Genomic DNA, 15198 nt, shown 5'->3' with positions numbered 1-15198 from the left:
CATTGTTATCTTAGTTTGTGATAAATAATTAAATTAGAATGATTTTAATGGAATATTAAATGTATTGAGATAATAGGTCTAATATTCAAAAATAATCAAACACGATTTGCGCGCACTTTCATTGCTTGTGAACGATAATTGTCTTACGAAAGAGTACAAAACATGTTAATAAAGGTTGTAAATTGCGATAAACGGAGGTAATAAGGCCAAAGTTTACATTAAATCGTGTAATAAATGTTTTGGTATCATAAAATAGTTGTCACTTGTTGAAAAATTGACTTATCTACCACAAAAAATATGAGGTCACTTAAAGCGTTTTCTGGTAATATACAATACATTTTAATTTAAGTACTTAAGACAATAAAAGTGTATGTTTACATTTATGCTATTATAACATAAAATTAACTATATTGCCATGTCATAATGCTAATGCAAAATAAAATAAGTAAAAAGTAATACATATTATAAGCGTAAAAATATATTACGTCGTTCTATGACGAAACATGAAGAAGGCAAGCTCGTAAAAATAATATGAGTACTGTAGCTATAAATATCCGAGACGGCTCAAAAGCCAGTTCATCGCTATGGCGACGATTGCATAAATACAGCGAAGCCTGTTCGAGGAAGTCTTAGTAATGAGCAATTTGCGCCGGGAAGCCGCCACGACGCATTTTTCCAATTCAACTTTCCGTAATGAGCTGTGAAACTATGCACTAACCTTTTATGCAAGTACTATGGTGAATACGTTTAGGCAATAATAATCATTATCTATATTAAATTTGTATTAGTATCACAATTAGTCTTATAGTCTCGTATATTTTTTAATACTCTATTTACGTATTAATTACTATAAGGGCACAGACCATATTCGTATATAACCTTCTACCATCTAATCAAAGACATTAAGATACCTACACAATAAAGTACTATTTTTAATTAGTTCTATTTCACATTGTCCTAACTTACTTTTATAAGTTATAAATTAAATTAATATAAAATATTCTGTAACTTTCATTTCTATAATAATTTAAATTTGATACCTAAGAGAGAGAGAGGTTGTTATATTTTATTAATTCTTACTTAAGGACTTTTATTCTGCACTTGTCCCTTACCCGCAACATTTTTCTTTGTCACGACTTAACTGCTCAACAAATCGTAAGTAATGTTAAAAAAGACCAAGCGTGTACGTCTTAATACGTGCCTTTTGTGGAATGTAGAGGAGCTAGTGTGGGTGGAGCGGACAGATCCAATTACATGGCAGCGCGAATTAATTTACAGCAGAAGGCGCCGCGGCGTCGCTCTTACCTTGACATGTAGACGCGCCCAATATGAAGCCCGGACCCTACGACAGGTTTGCGCAAGCCCTTAACGCGGCTTAAGGATTAGCACTCGCGCTTTCGCTCGCTTTCATTTTCATCAACCTCGTAAACTATTTATTATATTTAATTTGTAAAGTACGCGAATAATAAACATAAAAAAATAAAGTTAAAGGCGCTCCATTTAAAATCGTTTTCTGTAATTTGAAATGGGTACGTATTTAAGAAATTATTAATATGGTATAGTAGAATCTTAAACACTACTTCACGTGTGTATTTTAATATTAACTTTCAATACGGAGAAAATGACATGATTAAGTTTGATAGAGCGTGGTAATATTTATATGAGATAATGATAATGGAATTCCGCACAACATACGCATTCGTGAAACTAGAACGGAGGCTGTATAATCGGAGGCTGCGCACGCGCTTTTGATGCAGCGTGCGCGCAGATGCCGGCAGTCGCACAGGTAACGTTGCGGCAGATAGTCGAGTCAATGGTACGCCCACCACCGCTATCGGACGCTTTCTCGAACGCATTTACGATAATTTTACGAGATTAATCCAAATTTTATTTATGAATTTATTAGTGCACCGTGAAGAAAGTGATTATAAACTGATGTGTTAAATGATACGGCTATAATAACCATGTCCGGTTGAACATTTTGTTTTATTGTGTTATTCAAAAAAGTCGGTCCAAATGAAGATGACTGTAAATCGTATAAGGGTAGTCGTGCTTGGGAGCCCTCGGAGTGGGAAATCGGGTCAGTATCTTAATAACTATTTTTTTAGTTTAAAAAATTTAAATGATGATTATTTAAGGATGGGTTTTGAGCACACGAGTAATCAAAAAATATTACAAACATTGGTTTAATATGTTATAAAAGTTCCCTAATAGTAACATAGAATTGTTTTATAACAAATAAAAAAATATAAGTTATTGTTATATTATAACTTTAGTAAGAAGTTTGGTCTGCTTCTTATAAAGTAACTACAATCGAACTTTAATACAATTTATTTATATAAATTTACATTTTGAAATTATATATACGATCTTTATCAAAAAAATAAAAGAAATTTATTCTAAAAAATATTAAGATATCTTTTTATATTTCAACTTAATTTATTGCCTCTCTAAGTACCTAAGTATAAAAGTATTTCAATTAATATATACGTACTAACTAAATTATATAATATCCTAGACGGTTAAATATTCATTTTATATCCAAATAAGATAAGTAACTAACCTCAATTACTATTAAAAATATATTACTTTTACTTAAGTCTGTAGAAAAGATTATTTCATTCGTTTAACACATACAAGTAATCTTAAAAAAATATTTTTTGTTAATACGATAAAATGTGCAAAAGATATAGTAATTTATATTGTTTTGTTTGAGAAAATATAATAACATATCTTAAGAACACGTCTTAGATTTGCATTGTCTTGCTGTTGATATGAATAAATGTTTATTGATGTTATCATTGCATTCCATTCGGAGGCAGACTGAATTGTCATAACCAAACAAAATTTGATCATGACGCATTGTAAGAACATTTTAATCTTAGCCTCTTAGCGATCTTAATTTTAAAATTAGTGTTTTTTAATTTAAAATTAAGATGATAAACATTAATAATTAACATAAAAAAAATAATGATATTGATTATGCCAATAGTTTTGATCTATTACTATGAATGTAAATAAGTCATTAGCGATATTTTATTTATTTACTTAGAATTTATACCTTCGTTATTCTGTTATAACAAAAATATATATCTAGTAAATATATTGTGTTGTTATATTCATTACATTAAAAATATAATGTCCAAATATATAAATCAACATACCTACGTACATTCCTGTCAGTCAAGGTTAATTTCTAAGATATAAGAAATTTCTTTATACCGAGTAAAGATTGTAATAAGACCTTTACTTAAAATCAAATATATAATTAATACCTGTATGAAATTAAAAGTCACATTTTGACTTGTTACACTTTAACTTTTAACGTTTTTCATACTGTACAGTTTAAATCGTAATACGTTGTAGATAAAATTGTCTCTCAAACGTCTTTCCAACAATTTATTTAACAAGCGCGCAATTTAACTATATTATAGGTAAGAAATTACTTCTACTATTACGCAGTTGAAATTTATTTGGAAACAGACTTCTAATACAATTTAATATCGGTAATTATTATGTATAAGAGTCAGACTTTACTTATACAAATCAATGCAGGTTTAAATCTGGACGTAAACTCATATTTCAAAAGCAAGTTAGAATGACTTTAAAATAAATCTTGAACATAGAACATGACGACAATTTTGATGCTTAGTTGGAAAAGGAAGTCATAAATAAAGTGATCACGGCGCCTACCGACGTTACTTAACAGATACTTTATGGCATAGGTTTATGCTTATCTTGTTATTTATATTGTATGTTTTTCATTTTATCGGTGTTGCTATTAACAAATATTGATTTAATTTTACTTAAACGTTCATTCAATCTTTAATAATTTTATGATTGTGAACTTAATTCTGTCTGTTTGTCTCTCTACTACGATGTATGCTAGAGCCCCACAAGGACATAAACTACTTTCTTTTTAATTTTACCCTCGAGTAGGGAAAATAGGTATGAAGGTTTAGATGCATTTTTTCTATTTCTGTTGTTTATAGTTAAAAATGTACAAATAGGATGCAAGCTTTTGAACAATCTTATAATATATAATTTTTGGCAACAGCAAACCTTTATGGCATACGCTGAAGTTTGACGAGATCGAAATGTATACATTTTTCGCTACAAAAGAGAAAGAGTAACTTCAAGGATTTTTGGAAAAGGCTCCAAATGGGGTTGGACAATGGGGGCACGGCAGCAGATTTTGAAGTATTTTCAATGGAAGCCGATTGCCACACGGGCGAAGTTCGGCTAGTTTAGCTAGTTATTCTGTAATTGAAATTTGCGCATAGTTCTGAAAAAAACGATTACTTTGTATATTTCAAAATTCTATTCATGCAAAGATAACCCACAACTTTATCTTTTAAGTTATAAGAACACAAATATAATTTAAATTCGTATTTAAAAGACCGTCTCTTCTTGGTTCTTATAAAGTCTTAAGGCGAACAGTACATCTACGCGCGCTGCGATCTGCAAATTCTATGCATACATGTAGATCAACGACCTCGACTGTTAACGGCTGAACGGACGTTTAAGTTACACAACGTGGTCTGCTGGCGCCAGGCGTTGCTGCCGTCGGGAAATCGCTTCTTGACCCACCGGCCGAGTCGCCGGCGACTGGTTGTAATTGCACCGCCCTAATTGTACCCGACTGACGGACCGGCCTCAAGAAGCATGCGTTTGCAATTCATTACAGTCGTAGATCCGACATGCGAAATTGTTTTTAAAATAGATCCTGTCTACGTCTCCGGTAGGAGTGGCGGCCTTTTCACGGATGCGGCCAAGTAACATAGTTAATCTTGTTTAAAGTAACTACGCTATTTAAATGTATCTTCTTTTTATGAAATATCATCGATGCTTCTAGTGCTATTATTTTTTTAATGAATATAATTGGTAAAAATCTATAATAATAGGTATATAATCTTTATTAAATATTTATATATTCATTTTTGTTCATTCGATTATAATGTTTTTTTTTTTAAGTTTTTTTGCAATACAAATTACCTATACAAAAAATGACCAGTAGTAGAGCGCCCAAAGTATGAAAGGAATAGGAAAGGATGGGTAATCCAGGCTATCTTACAGCTTACCTGGATGGGTATTCCATTCGAAATTATTCTACCGTCAAAGAGTAATACTTTGTCAAAAGGAATATAATGTCATAGATCCCGTGTCTATGTATGTTTCAAACTACTGCTTGACATATTTCTAAAAGAATATATGTATATATTAATGTACTTGAACAATTATAAATAGGCAAAAAATATAGTCAAACAATTAGAAGTACAAAAGTAAAAATTAAATAAAAATAATAACAAATAGCATATGCATACAAAATATTTTGATTACCTATTAGGAGGTTATATAAAATAATGTGTACATGGTTCATTTATGTGTAATGTGACATAAAAGTTGATTTTATAACTAAAATAGTTTTCGGACTTCAGCATGAGTAACGGAGGTAACCTGAGAGAAATCATATACATATATGCGATAATAATTAGTTAGAAAGAGGCGTTCAAACACGTGTAGTTGTGAACTTAATATTTAAATATTTAAGAGATTGGGAAAGAATCGGAGTCTCACCAGAATACTTGCCAATGCCAAAGAGAGGAATATTTAACATCAGTGCTAAATTCAAATAAAAATATACTATTAGATTATAAGAGTTTTGGAGCTCTTAGTATTTGGTTACGATTTAAAGCATCAGTTCTCATCGGAGGAATGATATTTGAACTGATTAAAGATGTATCTCGTTTCTTCCTAACACGTTGAATTTTTGGAATCATCTTAGAAGCCGGAGGAGTTTTGTATGCATAATGTTGAATGTATCATTTTTATAATCGATGACACTGAATTTATTAACAATTCCCGAATTAAAATTCATAATTGGTATTAGACAACATAATATTTGGTATTTAAGACATTTAGCAAATAAGGGTTTTGGTTGAAACGTGGTGTCAAATAAAATACTATCTTCATATATGACATAACATTCTAAGATCATACAGTTCCTTATATAGTAGCTCGACGTTACAAATATATTTTTCACATGTTCAAATACATACAATAAATATTAATATGGAATGCAATTGTAATAGAAATCTGGGCTTACACTAGAAGAAAATAATTTAAGTATTAATTATCGCCTTCGAGAGAAACACTCTATTTTTTCCTATTTGTTTAAACACTTAGAAAAGCTAATGGACTCTATTGGGAAATGAGTTTCAAGTAAATGTGATAATAATTGATTATTATTATGTATATTAAAATAAATAAAGTATTTAGGCCCATTTTTTTCTTTGATATTATTATGAATTTATGACGCGGAGTGAATATTCCAACTTTATGTAGGTCAAGTGATACGATATGCATCTCCGTAGGTGCTCTGTGGTTGAATATTGATCGTGAATTTTATTAAAGACGAAATCTTATGACAATAATTGAGTCTGTACACAATAATTTTTAATTGTTAAGTCCTTTGGAGGCCACTTTTGTCGCAATACAAGCCGTCCCTTTAAAGTGGAACGGAAGATCAATTTACACGTTTTCATAAGCGTTAAATTGATTTTACATATATTATAGAACCTTTTATCGTCTTTCATGATTTCGTGATAATATCTTAAAAATAAATTACACAAATTGCTCATACATGGAATATTTCAAATTAAGTATCTATTATAAGTTAACGATTCGTTTTAACGGTGAATAATTTAGATATACAGTCGATCGCCACGTCTTTAAATGGAACGTTAGTTGATGGATGGCACTCATAATCAATTAATTACTTATAGATTCCTGGAGATCCGACACCTATTGTTTCTTTTCCCGGCGGATCATTCATCACCTTGTGAAATGCCATGTTACTTGACCACGTTAATTTGTCTTCTGCTTCAGTGACCATAAACTTTGATGATATATTTTTTTTAACGAGATGCTTTGTTGTACTATACCAATGATCTAATATAACAAACATGCAAGCTATTTATTAATATATTTACATGTAAATGTATCGATATAATTTATAATGATCACTCGAAATGAGTTTTGAATTAAAAAAAGACACGCGTAATCTGATCACAGAGAAAGTATAAAATGTTAACATTTTAATACCTACTTATCGAAGGCGGAAAAAAAAGGAATGAATCGAAAACGAGAGTGTGGAATTTGACATGCATTTCATAAACAACGATTACAGTGTTGTAATGTAAAGGTATTTTATAAATTACCATTAAGATTCAAATTTTATAACGACCGCCCGTACATTCAATTTTATTAAGGCGATAAGAAACTTCTGAGTAGGTGTTACGGCTACTGATCTTTAAATTATAGTATGCTTTCACTAAACGAGATGAAAATATATTTATAGAACTTTACACTAACCGCTATCTGTATACTAGGGACTAGATTCGAGATCAGATAACGTCATCAAAACGATGACGTTATTAATATTATTAATACAATAATGATCAACAATATCTTAGTAATGTTTATAAGACTAAAAAACTAGAATTAAGAAACGAACGGGTTTTTGGCCAACAAAATATCCTATACATATATGACTTTAAATTGTTTTAATATGAATAAAGAAAATTTTCAATTTAAAATTTTAATACATATGTATATTTTCTTGTCTTACTAATATAATAAAGTATAAGTTCAATCTATATACGCAGAAAAGGATATAGAGTAAAATATCATCAAAAGGATAAATAAAAAAAATGGCATAAGATGCTTTCATTTAAATATTCAAAAAAGAAAACATCTATAAATAATTATGTAAACATGATGTCTGACTCCTTGTAAAAGAAGTATTTTAAATATACAATTGGTTAGAATTTGTTTTTTTCTTTAAGATTTTTTTCTACCACAACAAGTTTAATTTGGTCCGTTTAAATCGGTACCTAATAGACTCCAACAATTACGATATACTTAATCGAATATTTCTTCAAGTATCTATATTATGGCTATCATCATGTAAATTGTAATGAACTGCAGCAGTTTTCATTGTATTCAAACAAACAAACAAAGAGAATACCTTCTTAGGATTATTGTTCATTACATTCAATAAATTTTCATTTAGCGTATCTATTTTTCATTTATCTTGTAACGTGTCCGGACGTACCGATTGAGATTTAAACATAATGCGTATGGAAACCATTTCAAGTCCATTGTCATGCGGTGATTGGCCTCTGTTGCATAATATTAATAATATTGTTATGGCATTAGTTTGATGTAGGCCCGATTTAGATCGTGGTTCGATTGTCAACTTGAAAGCTGAACGCTAACAACGGCTCCCTCAGGAAATATTCCTAGTGACAGTTCATGATTCATAATAATGCTTGTATAACCGACCAATGTTCCACCAATCGCCAGTGTAATGAATTAACGTGCAATGGCTTTGAAATTTATTATTATGTTTTGCGTTGACTGTTATAATAATACAGGATTTATGTGTATCTCTAACCTATCTACGAACCTGTATAAACATACATAAACGTGCACGACAACTACAAGACGTCTTTATGTATGTTTATAGGTACCTATGTTTGTGTAGTGCTTTGTATTTTGGTGCATTCGGACTTCGTTTTAATCTGTAAATAGGTTTTACTGTAAAACCCAAAACTCGATTGATCTGAATATTGTACATTATGATAGTTTATAGTTTCAAGACGACGTGTGTATATCTTTTCAGACTTTATATATAATTATAACAATTGTAAACGTGTAAACATGTAAACGTAGTTGGAGATATAATTGTCAATCCGAGCTCTATACATACGAAAGCTGCCAAAACTTAAAATAATTTCAAGAAAACTTTGTAACTTAACTTATTATTAACTTGTTAACTTTGTATATTTTAAATTAAAACCACTAATAGGGCCAACAGTATTAAATTTATTTAAACAAAGGCATGAGAAAAAAAGAGGATTTTGGTGTAGTATATATATATACTACACCAAAATAATGTGAAGAAATTTCAATGACAACTTCAACCTATTCGAAATAGTGACAAGTAGCAAGTATAATATAATGTAAACGACCAATAAGAAAGTACATTACGACAAAAATGGGCTATACGAGTATTAATTTATTTATAAGATATGTACTGGGTGCTACATTACATTTAAATTGTATTCAAAATGTAAGTTCATCATTACGAAGTACGTTACCTCCATGTAATCTATCACAAAGTCGACAACATTTCTCAAGGTGCTCAAGGCATTGTCAGAGAAGTAATCACCGTCTCTAATACAGTGGGTCCTTTTGATGTTGCTAGGATTCCACACTTCGTTTTGTCGGTAGCCTACGCGGCTATTCATGTAACTTGCTTCGTCATCAATGTTGATTGTATGTACCCTTAAATGGGAATTCCAGGAGTGAAATAAACTACGTGAAAAGACTAATCTATGGCACTCCAGTAGAAAGTTCGGAGTATTGACCTTTTGATGACTTCTTTCTAATATAAAACTGTCAGGACGTACTATTTATTAAAATATAGCCGGTACATATTATACCTACATTATATTTATAAATATCTTAGCGTTTTGCTATTTTGGGATTTGAATATTTTTATTTAAATATAATATCTAAATGTTGGTTTCTTTTTGTTGCAGCGGTGGTTGTGCGTTACCTTACAAAACGCTATATTGGCGAATATAGCTCGACTGGAGGTGAGTTTGGTTTAAATATTACTCAAACTTTAACCCGGTTATTGTGTTAAAATAAATGATTCGTTTTAATGAGTCGGCAAAAGACAATGTTGTTTGAATAGTCAGATCGCAATTTCTTTTTTAATTTCACGTTACATAATTTAAAGTATTTTATAAATGTAAACAAAAATATAACTTAATTGACGTCACTTTGCGTACTTACACGAGACTTTCTTTGTTTTTATTTGTAAATGGTAATCATTTCCTTCCGACCTTATGAAACGATAAAATTCTACGTAAACGCAATGACGTATTTATTTATTTATTAAAACAGTAGCCAATAGAAGCAAACTTGTTTCCGTGTAAGTGAATGCATGAAGGTTGACATTTTCAGTTGTAAGAGATAAACGATAATTGTTCTAAGGTCAATCATGACGTAGGGGAAAAAGTATTCTAATTATTCGGAAACAATTTCTTTTCTTTTTTTTTAAATTAATTATATAAAAAAGGTGCCGCGTTCAATTTTGTTTTTTTAAGCTGATTGATTAAAAAGTTTTTTATATATGGTTTTTTTTTTTATTTAATAATTTTAGCATTATGCATGTTTGTTTTAGATTTCCTCTACCAACATAGAGTGGCGTTCGATGGTGCAGTATCGGAAGTAGAAATATTGGATACTTCAAATTGCGCAGTAAGTTTTCTTTTTATTTATTTAAAATATTTTTTGTTTCTTATTTCGATCAAATATTTATAAAAGTTTATAATGACAATGTACACTGGTATATGATTACGTATATAATGTAAGTATACATAATTAACTCTTCAGAAAAACAAATCATACTTATTTAATTTAAACGTAAGATGCTATATTTTAGATATTGAATGAGTTGTGATGAAATTGAATTTTATTGTATAAAATTTTATTGCATAAATTGCAAATTCAAAATTATCTTAGTAGGATAATATAATAATCTCATAATGTATTATTTACATTAAACTGTACATTATTTAGTTAAGGGAGATTTTATTACTTCAGATAGGAAGTGCATAATCAAGAGATAGATGGGCTAGAACTTAATTAAACGGCAAACAATGAAGATGTTAATCTGACAGCCTCGGCTCGCGGCGCCGCTTGAAGTACTGCGTACGATTTAATTGCACCAAATTTATTACACGGTCCAAGTAGTGAGTAGTTGTATGATAAATTCTATGACGGAACAAGTCGTAATTTAAAACAGATTAGTAAGCGCTGCATTGCTTAAATTATATTAGCTGAGAACAAATTAACTTGTTTTTTTTTTTTTTGGTTGTTTCATTAATCATAAAAATGATAATTTAGGGTCAAAAGTACCAACGCCGTTACAAAATAGTTTATCTGCAATTTCAGCCGCTTATTCTCTTGCTTTTATTTTTATTAGTTTGTTTGGTAATTTTAACATACCTCTGGTTAAAACACGTTTCAATTTATCTGAATGTAATCATTGGATAGTCGGTCAAATATGATTGATTGTATATATATTTTATATTCGGTTGTTATCAATAGATATGTATAAAAAACATGTGTGCATAGCTTTACTGTTAACATTCCTGAAGCAATCATAAAAGTGGCGGAAACCGATTATGGCTACCTATACCATACCATATATCACAATAATTAATGTTCCGCCTGTAAATATCATAACATTTTATAAATAATAGGTAATATTTTTGAGTTAACTGACATAAAAGCACTAAAGACACTCATGTGATGAGTACACTGAACTATAAAGTATATTTTATTAAATGTTTTTTTTTTTTTATCGTAGATACGCGGCTGTCTAGGTGATCATGTGCGATGGGGTGACGCGTTCGCGGTGGTGTATTCGGTGTGTGAACGTCGCTCTTTCCTGGCGGCTGCTGAGCTCCTCTCACTCCTCGAGCGGACTCGGTTGCCAAGTTGTGCAGCCATCACTCTCTTGGGCAACAAACGTGACCTCGAACACGCCAGGTAAGAACATGTATATTGAACAAATCTTACATCATATTAGGTATATTTTTAAGACTTGAGAAATAATTGCGCATTAAAACAACAACTGTAACGCAGTGTTAATTATTTTCTGTGATTGTATGTAGGGAGGTCCACGCAGAGGAGGGTCAAGAGTTGTCGCTGCGGTTCGGCTGTCAGTTCTATGAGGTATCAGCTGCGGAATCGTGCGCGGGCGCCGCGCTTGCATTCCACGCGCTGCTACGAGAGGCGCGTGCTCTCGCATTGTTATTGCCCGCGCCTCGTCGCAAGCTAGCCGCCTACTCCGTTTCGAAGGTATTTTTTCTACAATTATAATCAAACATTACCAATATGCTGTCTTTTTTGTGTGTTTATAATTGATAAATTTATATGTACTTATTTATCAATTTACGAGCACATTCTACGCGCGGTATTCGCTTCGATTTAACTTAATTTGTATTACAACTAACTATTATTTACAGGTCATTGGTACGATATTCGGCAAAAACAGCAAAAGCGTTCGAAAGAAACGACCATCGCTTAGCATTTAAGGTTTATTTATTGTATAATTAATTTAAATTGATAGACTGCTATATGATATATAAAATTAAGTAAGATAAGTCTGTATATATATACTTAGAATTAGATAAATTGTAAATATATTGAAAGATGTTCAAGGGATTTGTTTAAAAATGAACGGTAGGTATTAGCTTAAGAGTGTTCTTTGTTTTAAATATAAATAATAAATAAAACTTTCAGTATTAAATAAATTACAAAACGTCAAACTATGTTATAAAATTTTCTGCGTTCGAATGAATGAAATGAATGTTTATAATTCAAAACGTTTCAATAACGGTCTTACTTATAAATAACTATTTTCCGCCCGTGGCTTCGCCTGCACGTGACCGGAGAAGCAGGTTTTAGATATAAAAAGTAACTTTCGTACTATTTCAGACAAAATCTTTTGTGAAATTTCACTAATATTCGTTCATCCGTTCTAGCGTGAGAAACAAACATGCATCCATCCGAAATTTCGCATTTATAATATTAATAAAATATAATATTTTTAGTAAATTGTTAGTTGAACATTGATTTTCTCATTCTGTCATCGTTGATTTGACATTCGAAAGAAGAAGACAAAGCATCGTTAACTAATTACCCCTTAAACAACATTTATAAGTAATTCCGTAAATATTAAATGCATTGAAGTATGTAACATAAGTGTAAATAATAATAACATTGTCTGTAAATATAACGGTGTATTTCATATGAAGCCTCGCATTCAAGTTGTTAAGATTATGTATTAATCTCTGATAATAACTACTATCTTGTAAATATTAATTTTATGAAACGTTAGCTATAAAATTTAATAAAGTTAAGCCTAATAAAACGGTTTATTATTAAGTTCATTGTTTTATTTTCCTTCTCACTCAATTAATATTCAACGCAATTTTAAATTAGTAAAACTACTTTGTAATATTAATAATGCAAATATAAGTATAGACACTAGAGATCTGTCACGGTATAGAAAAAATAAAATTAAGTTTGTATCCTACGATTCTATATCAATATTTTCGTACACGTCTACGATAGACCAGATCGAAACCTATCGAAAATTAAAGATCGTTAAAAAATATTGATTTTTAGTCGATAACATATATTCGCAAAATTCATCTAATCGAGAAATTTCGATATGAAATCCATGAAATTCAATTACGTTTAGTTCAACGGGTAAGTTTGACGTTTACGGGTGCATTCAGAGAGTGTGTTCCAAATAATAATTTCGTACAAGGGTGCGGTAGTTAGAGTATTTATATTTGTTCAGTTTTATTCGAAGGAGAGAGATTTCATCTAGTATTTCAATGTTATGGCACATGCAAATATCATAATACACAACATAAACTTCATACATACGTACATACCTATCCATAATGCTAGCAACGTATAGCTGTACTCACAGTCTAATGAATCGTGTTCAAACACTGTATCAAATATCACCTCCATATATCAAATATGTTTTAACTTGCGTAATACATATATAAGTAATGTACTTTATATACCTGACTGCTTTATATACCTGACGTTACGTGGTCATCAACACAATATTAACAGAAATATTAACTAGTCTATACATCGTCAATGCGCCACCAACCTTGGGAACTAAGATGATACGTCCATTGTGTGTGTACACTGGCTCACTCACCCTTCAAACCGAAACAGCAAAACTTAGCATCACTGTTTGACGGTAGACTATCGGATGAGCGGGTGGTACCTACCCGGCTTGGACAGAGCACTAACATAAAAATATATGATATACACAAACATTTGTATACGCTAATTGTACTAAAATCAATAGTACAAGATCTTTTAGTTACTTTTAATAACGTTCGCCTTGCCGAACCTTGTTCGGGTGGCCGATGTCGAACTCGAAACCGAAGGTTCAGTCTGACACTACTTGTCTATCGTGTATAGCTTGCGAAGGCTAGATAGGAATCAGTTATTTATAAGAATGGAGTTGTATATGAATTGTGTCGAAACGATGGTAGGTACTAATTTAATAAAAAATGGCCTTGCGATTTGTTATTAAGAACTAAAGTAAGTACTAAGAAAACCACGATTATGCTTTTCCGCCTTTACATAGTGTTAACATACATTACTAAAACCAAATATGTACTTTTTATAAAAAAACAGTAAAGCCAGCTTTTACAATGTTTCACTTGCGGATACGTATGTGGAAGGTTTCCTCACAATGTCTTCCACTTGCATCCACGAGACGACTTATAAACACGAATTGTACATATGACACACTCTTACGCATGATTGAGCCGATAATCTCTGCTTCAGATTTAGGTGATCTAATCTTAGATCATGTCGTGTTTTTTTCAAAAGATATTTATTAAAAAACTAATGAGAATATGGTTTATTATATTTAAAAAAGACCGTGTTAAATAAATAACTAAAATCTGATGACACGTTATTTAGAAAAGAGACAAAGTTGGTTGCAATATTATAAATCTATAAGTAAAACGTTAAACGAGTTGGGAGTAACGATTTGTAAAACTAACGATATGGTTTTAAACAAAGCGAGAATCGGACAACTATGTATTTGCCATCGTTAAGGTGAAATACGATAGGAACCGGTGACCCACAGCGCCCCCGAGATTAGCGCCCCGAGCGTGGGCACCTCGCCCCAGATACTACCCAATACATCTTTCAAAATAGACACTAACAAGGTGCAAGTAGACAATAAAACGGTGCAATACTTCTAAGCTTTGATAAACGGTTGTTTTCATAGGCGTGTCGCCAAATGGCTAAATTTGCTGGATGTAATGATTCAATAGTATGTTCTTTCATGACATTATTTGGTATTTCCACCAGGATTTAGGATTATTTTCTAAGTAATAGTTTGTTGTTATTGTTATATGTTTGTAATAAATGTCATGAGTTACAGTTTATGGAAACATTAAAATCTACTCTGAAAATGCATCGTTATAACTGAAACAAATACAACAAACTATTAATTGTGCATATATAACATCAAAACAAGGAACAACAATCAATCATAAAAAA

General features: G+C 31.0%; 1 protein-coding gene across 1 annotated transcript; it reads left to right on the top strand.

Moving 5' to 3' along the window:
- Positions 1–1745: 1745 nt before the first annotated feature.
- LOC125065225 (ras-related and estrogen-regulated growth inhibitor-like protein) lies at positions 1746–12977 on the top strand. The gene is made up of 6 exons (XM_047672731.1): positions 1746–2080; positions 9609–9665; positions 10259–10335; positions 11450–11631; positions 11757–11943; positions 12111–12977. Exons 1-6 carry the CDS (start codon positions 2017–2019, stop codon positions 12177–12179), a joined length of 636 nt encoding a protein of 211 aa, XP_047528687.1. The 5' UTR covers positions 1746–2016; the 3' UTR covers positions 12180–12977.
- The last annotated feature ends 2221 nt before the right edge of the window (positions 12978–15198 follow it).

Source organism: Vanessa atalanta, chromosome 7, assembly GCF_905147765.1.
Source record: "Vanessa atalanta chromosome 7, ilVanAtal1.2, whole genome shotgun sequence".
NCBI classification, from domain to species: domain Eukaryota; kingdom Metazoa; phylum Arthropoda; class Insecta; order Lepidoptera; family Nymphalidae; genus Vanessa; species Vanessa atalanta.
This window is presented reverse-complemented; position numbering and strand designations above follow the sequence as displayed.

Bases quoted from the DNA above. Each gene is read 5' to 3' on its own strand.
- LOC125065225 (XM_047672731.1), top strand. From the start codon at position 2,017: ATGAAGATGACTGTAAATCGTATAAGGGTAGTCGTGCTTGGGAGCCCT. The intron at 2,081-9,608 runs GTCAGTATCTTA...TTTTTGTTGCAG, and splicing joins CCCTCGGAGTGGGAAATCGG to CGGTGGTTGTGCGTTACCTT. The intron at 11,944-12,110 runs GTATTTTTTCTA...TATTATTTACAG, and splicing joins CCGCCTACTCCGTTTCGAAG to GTCATTGGTACGATATTCGG.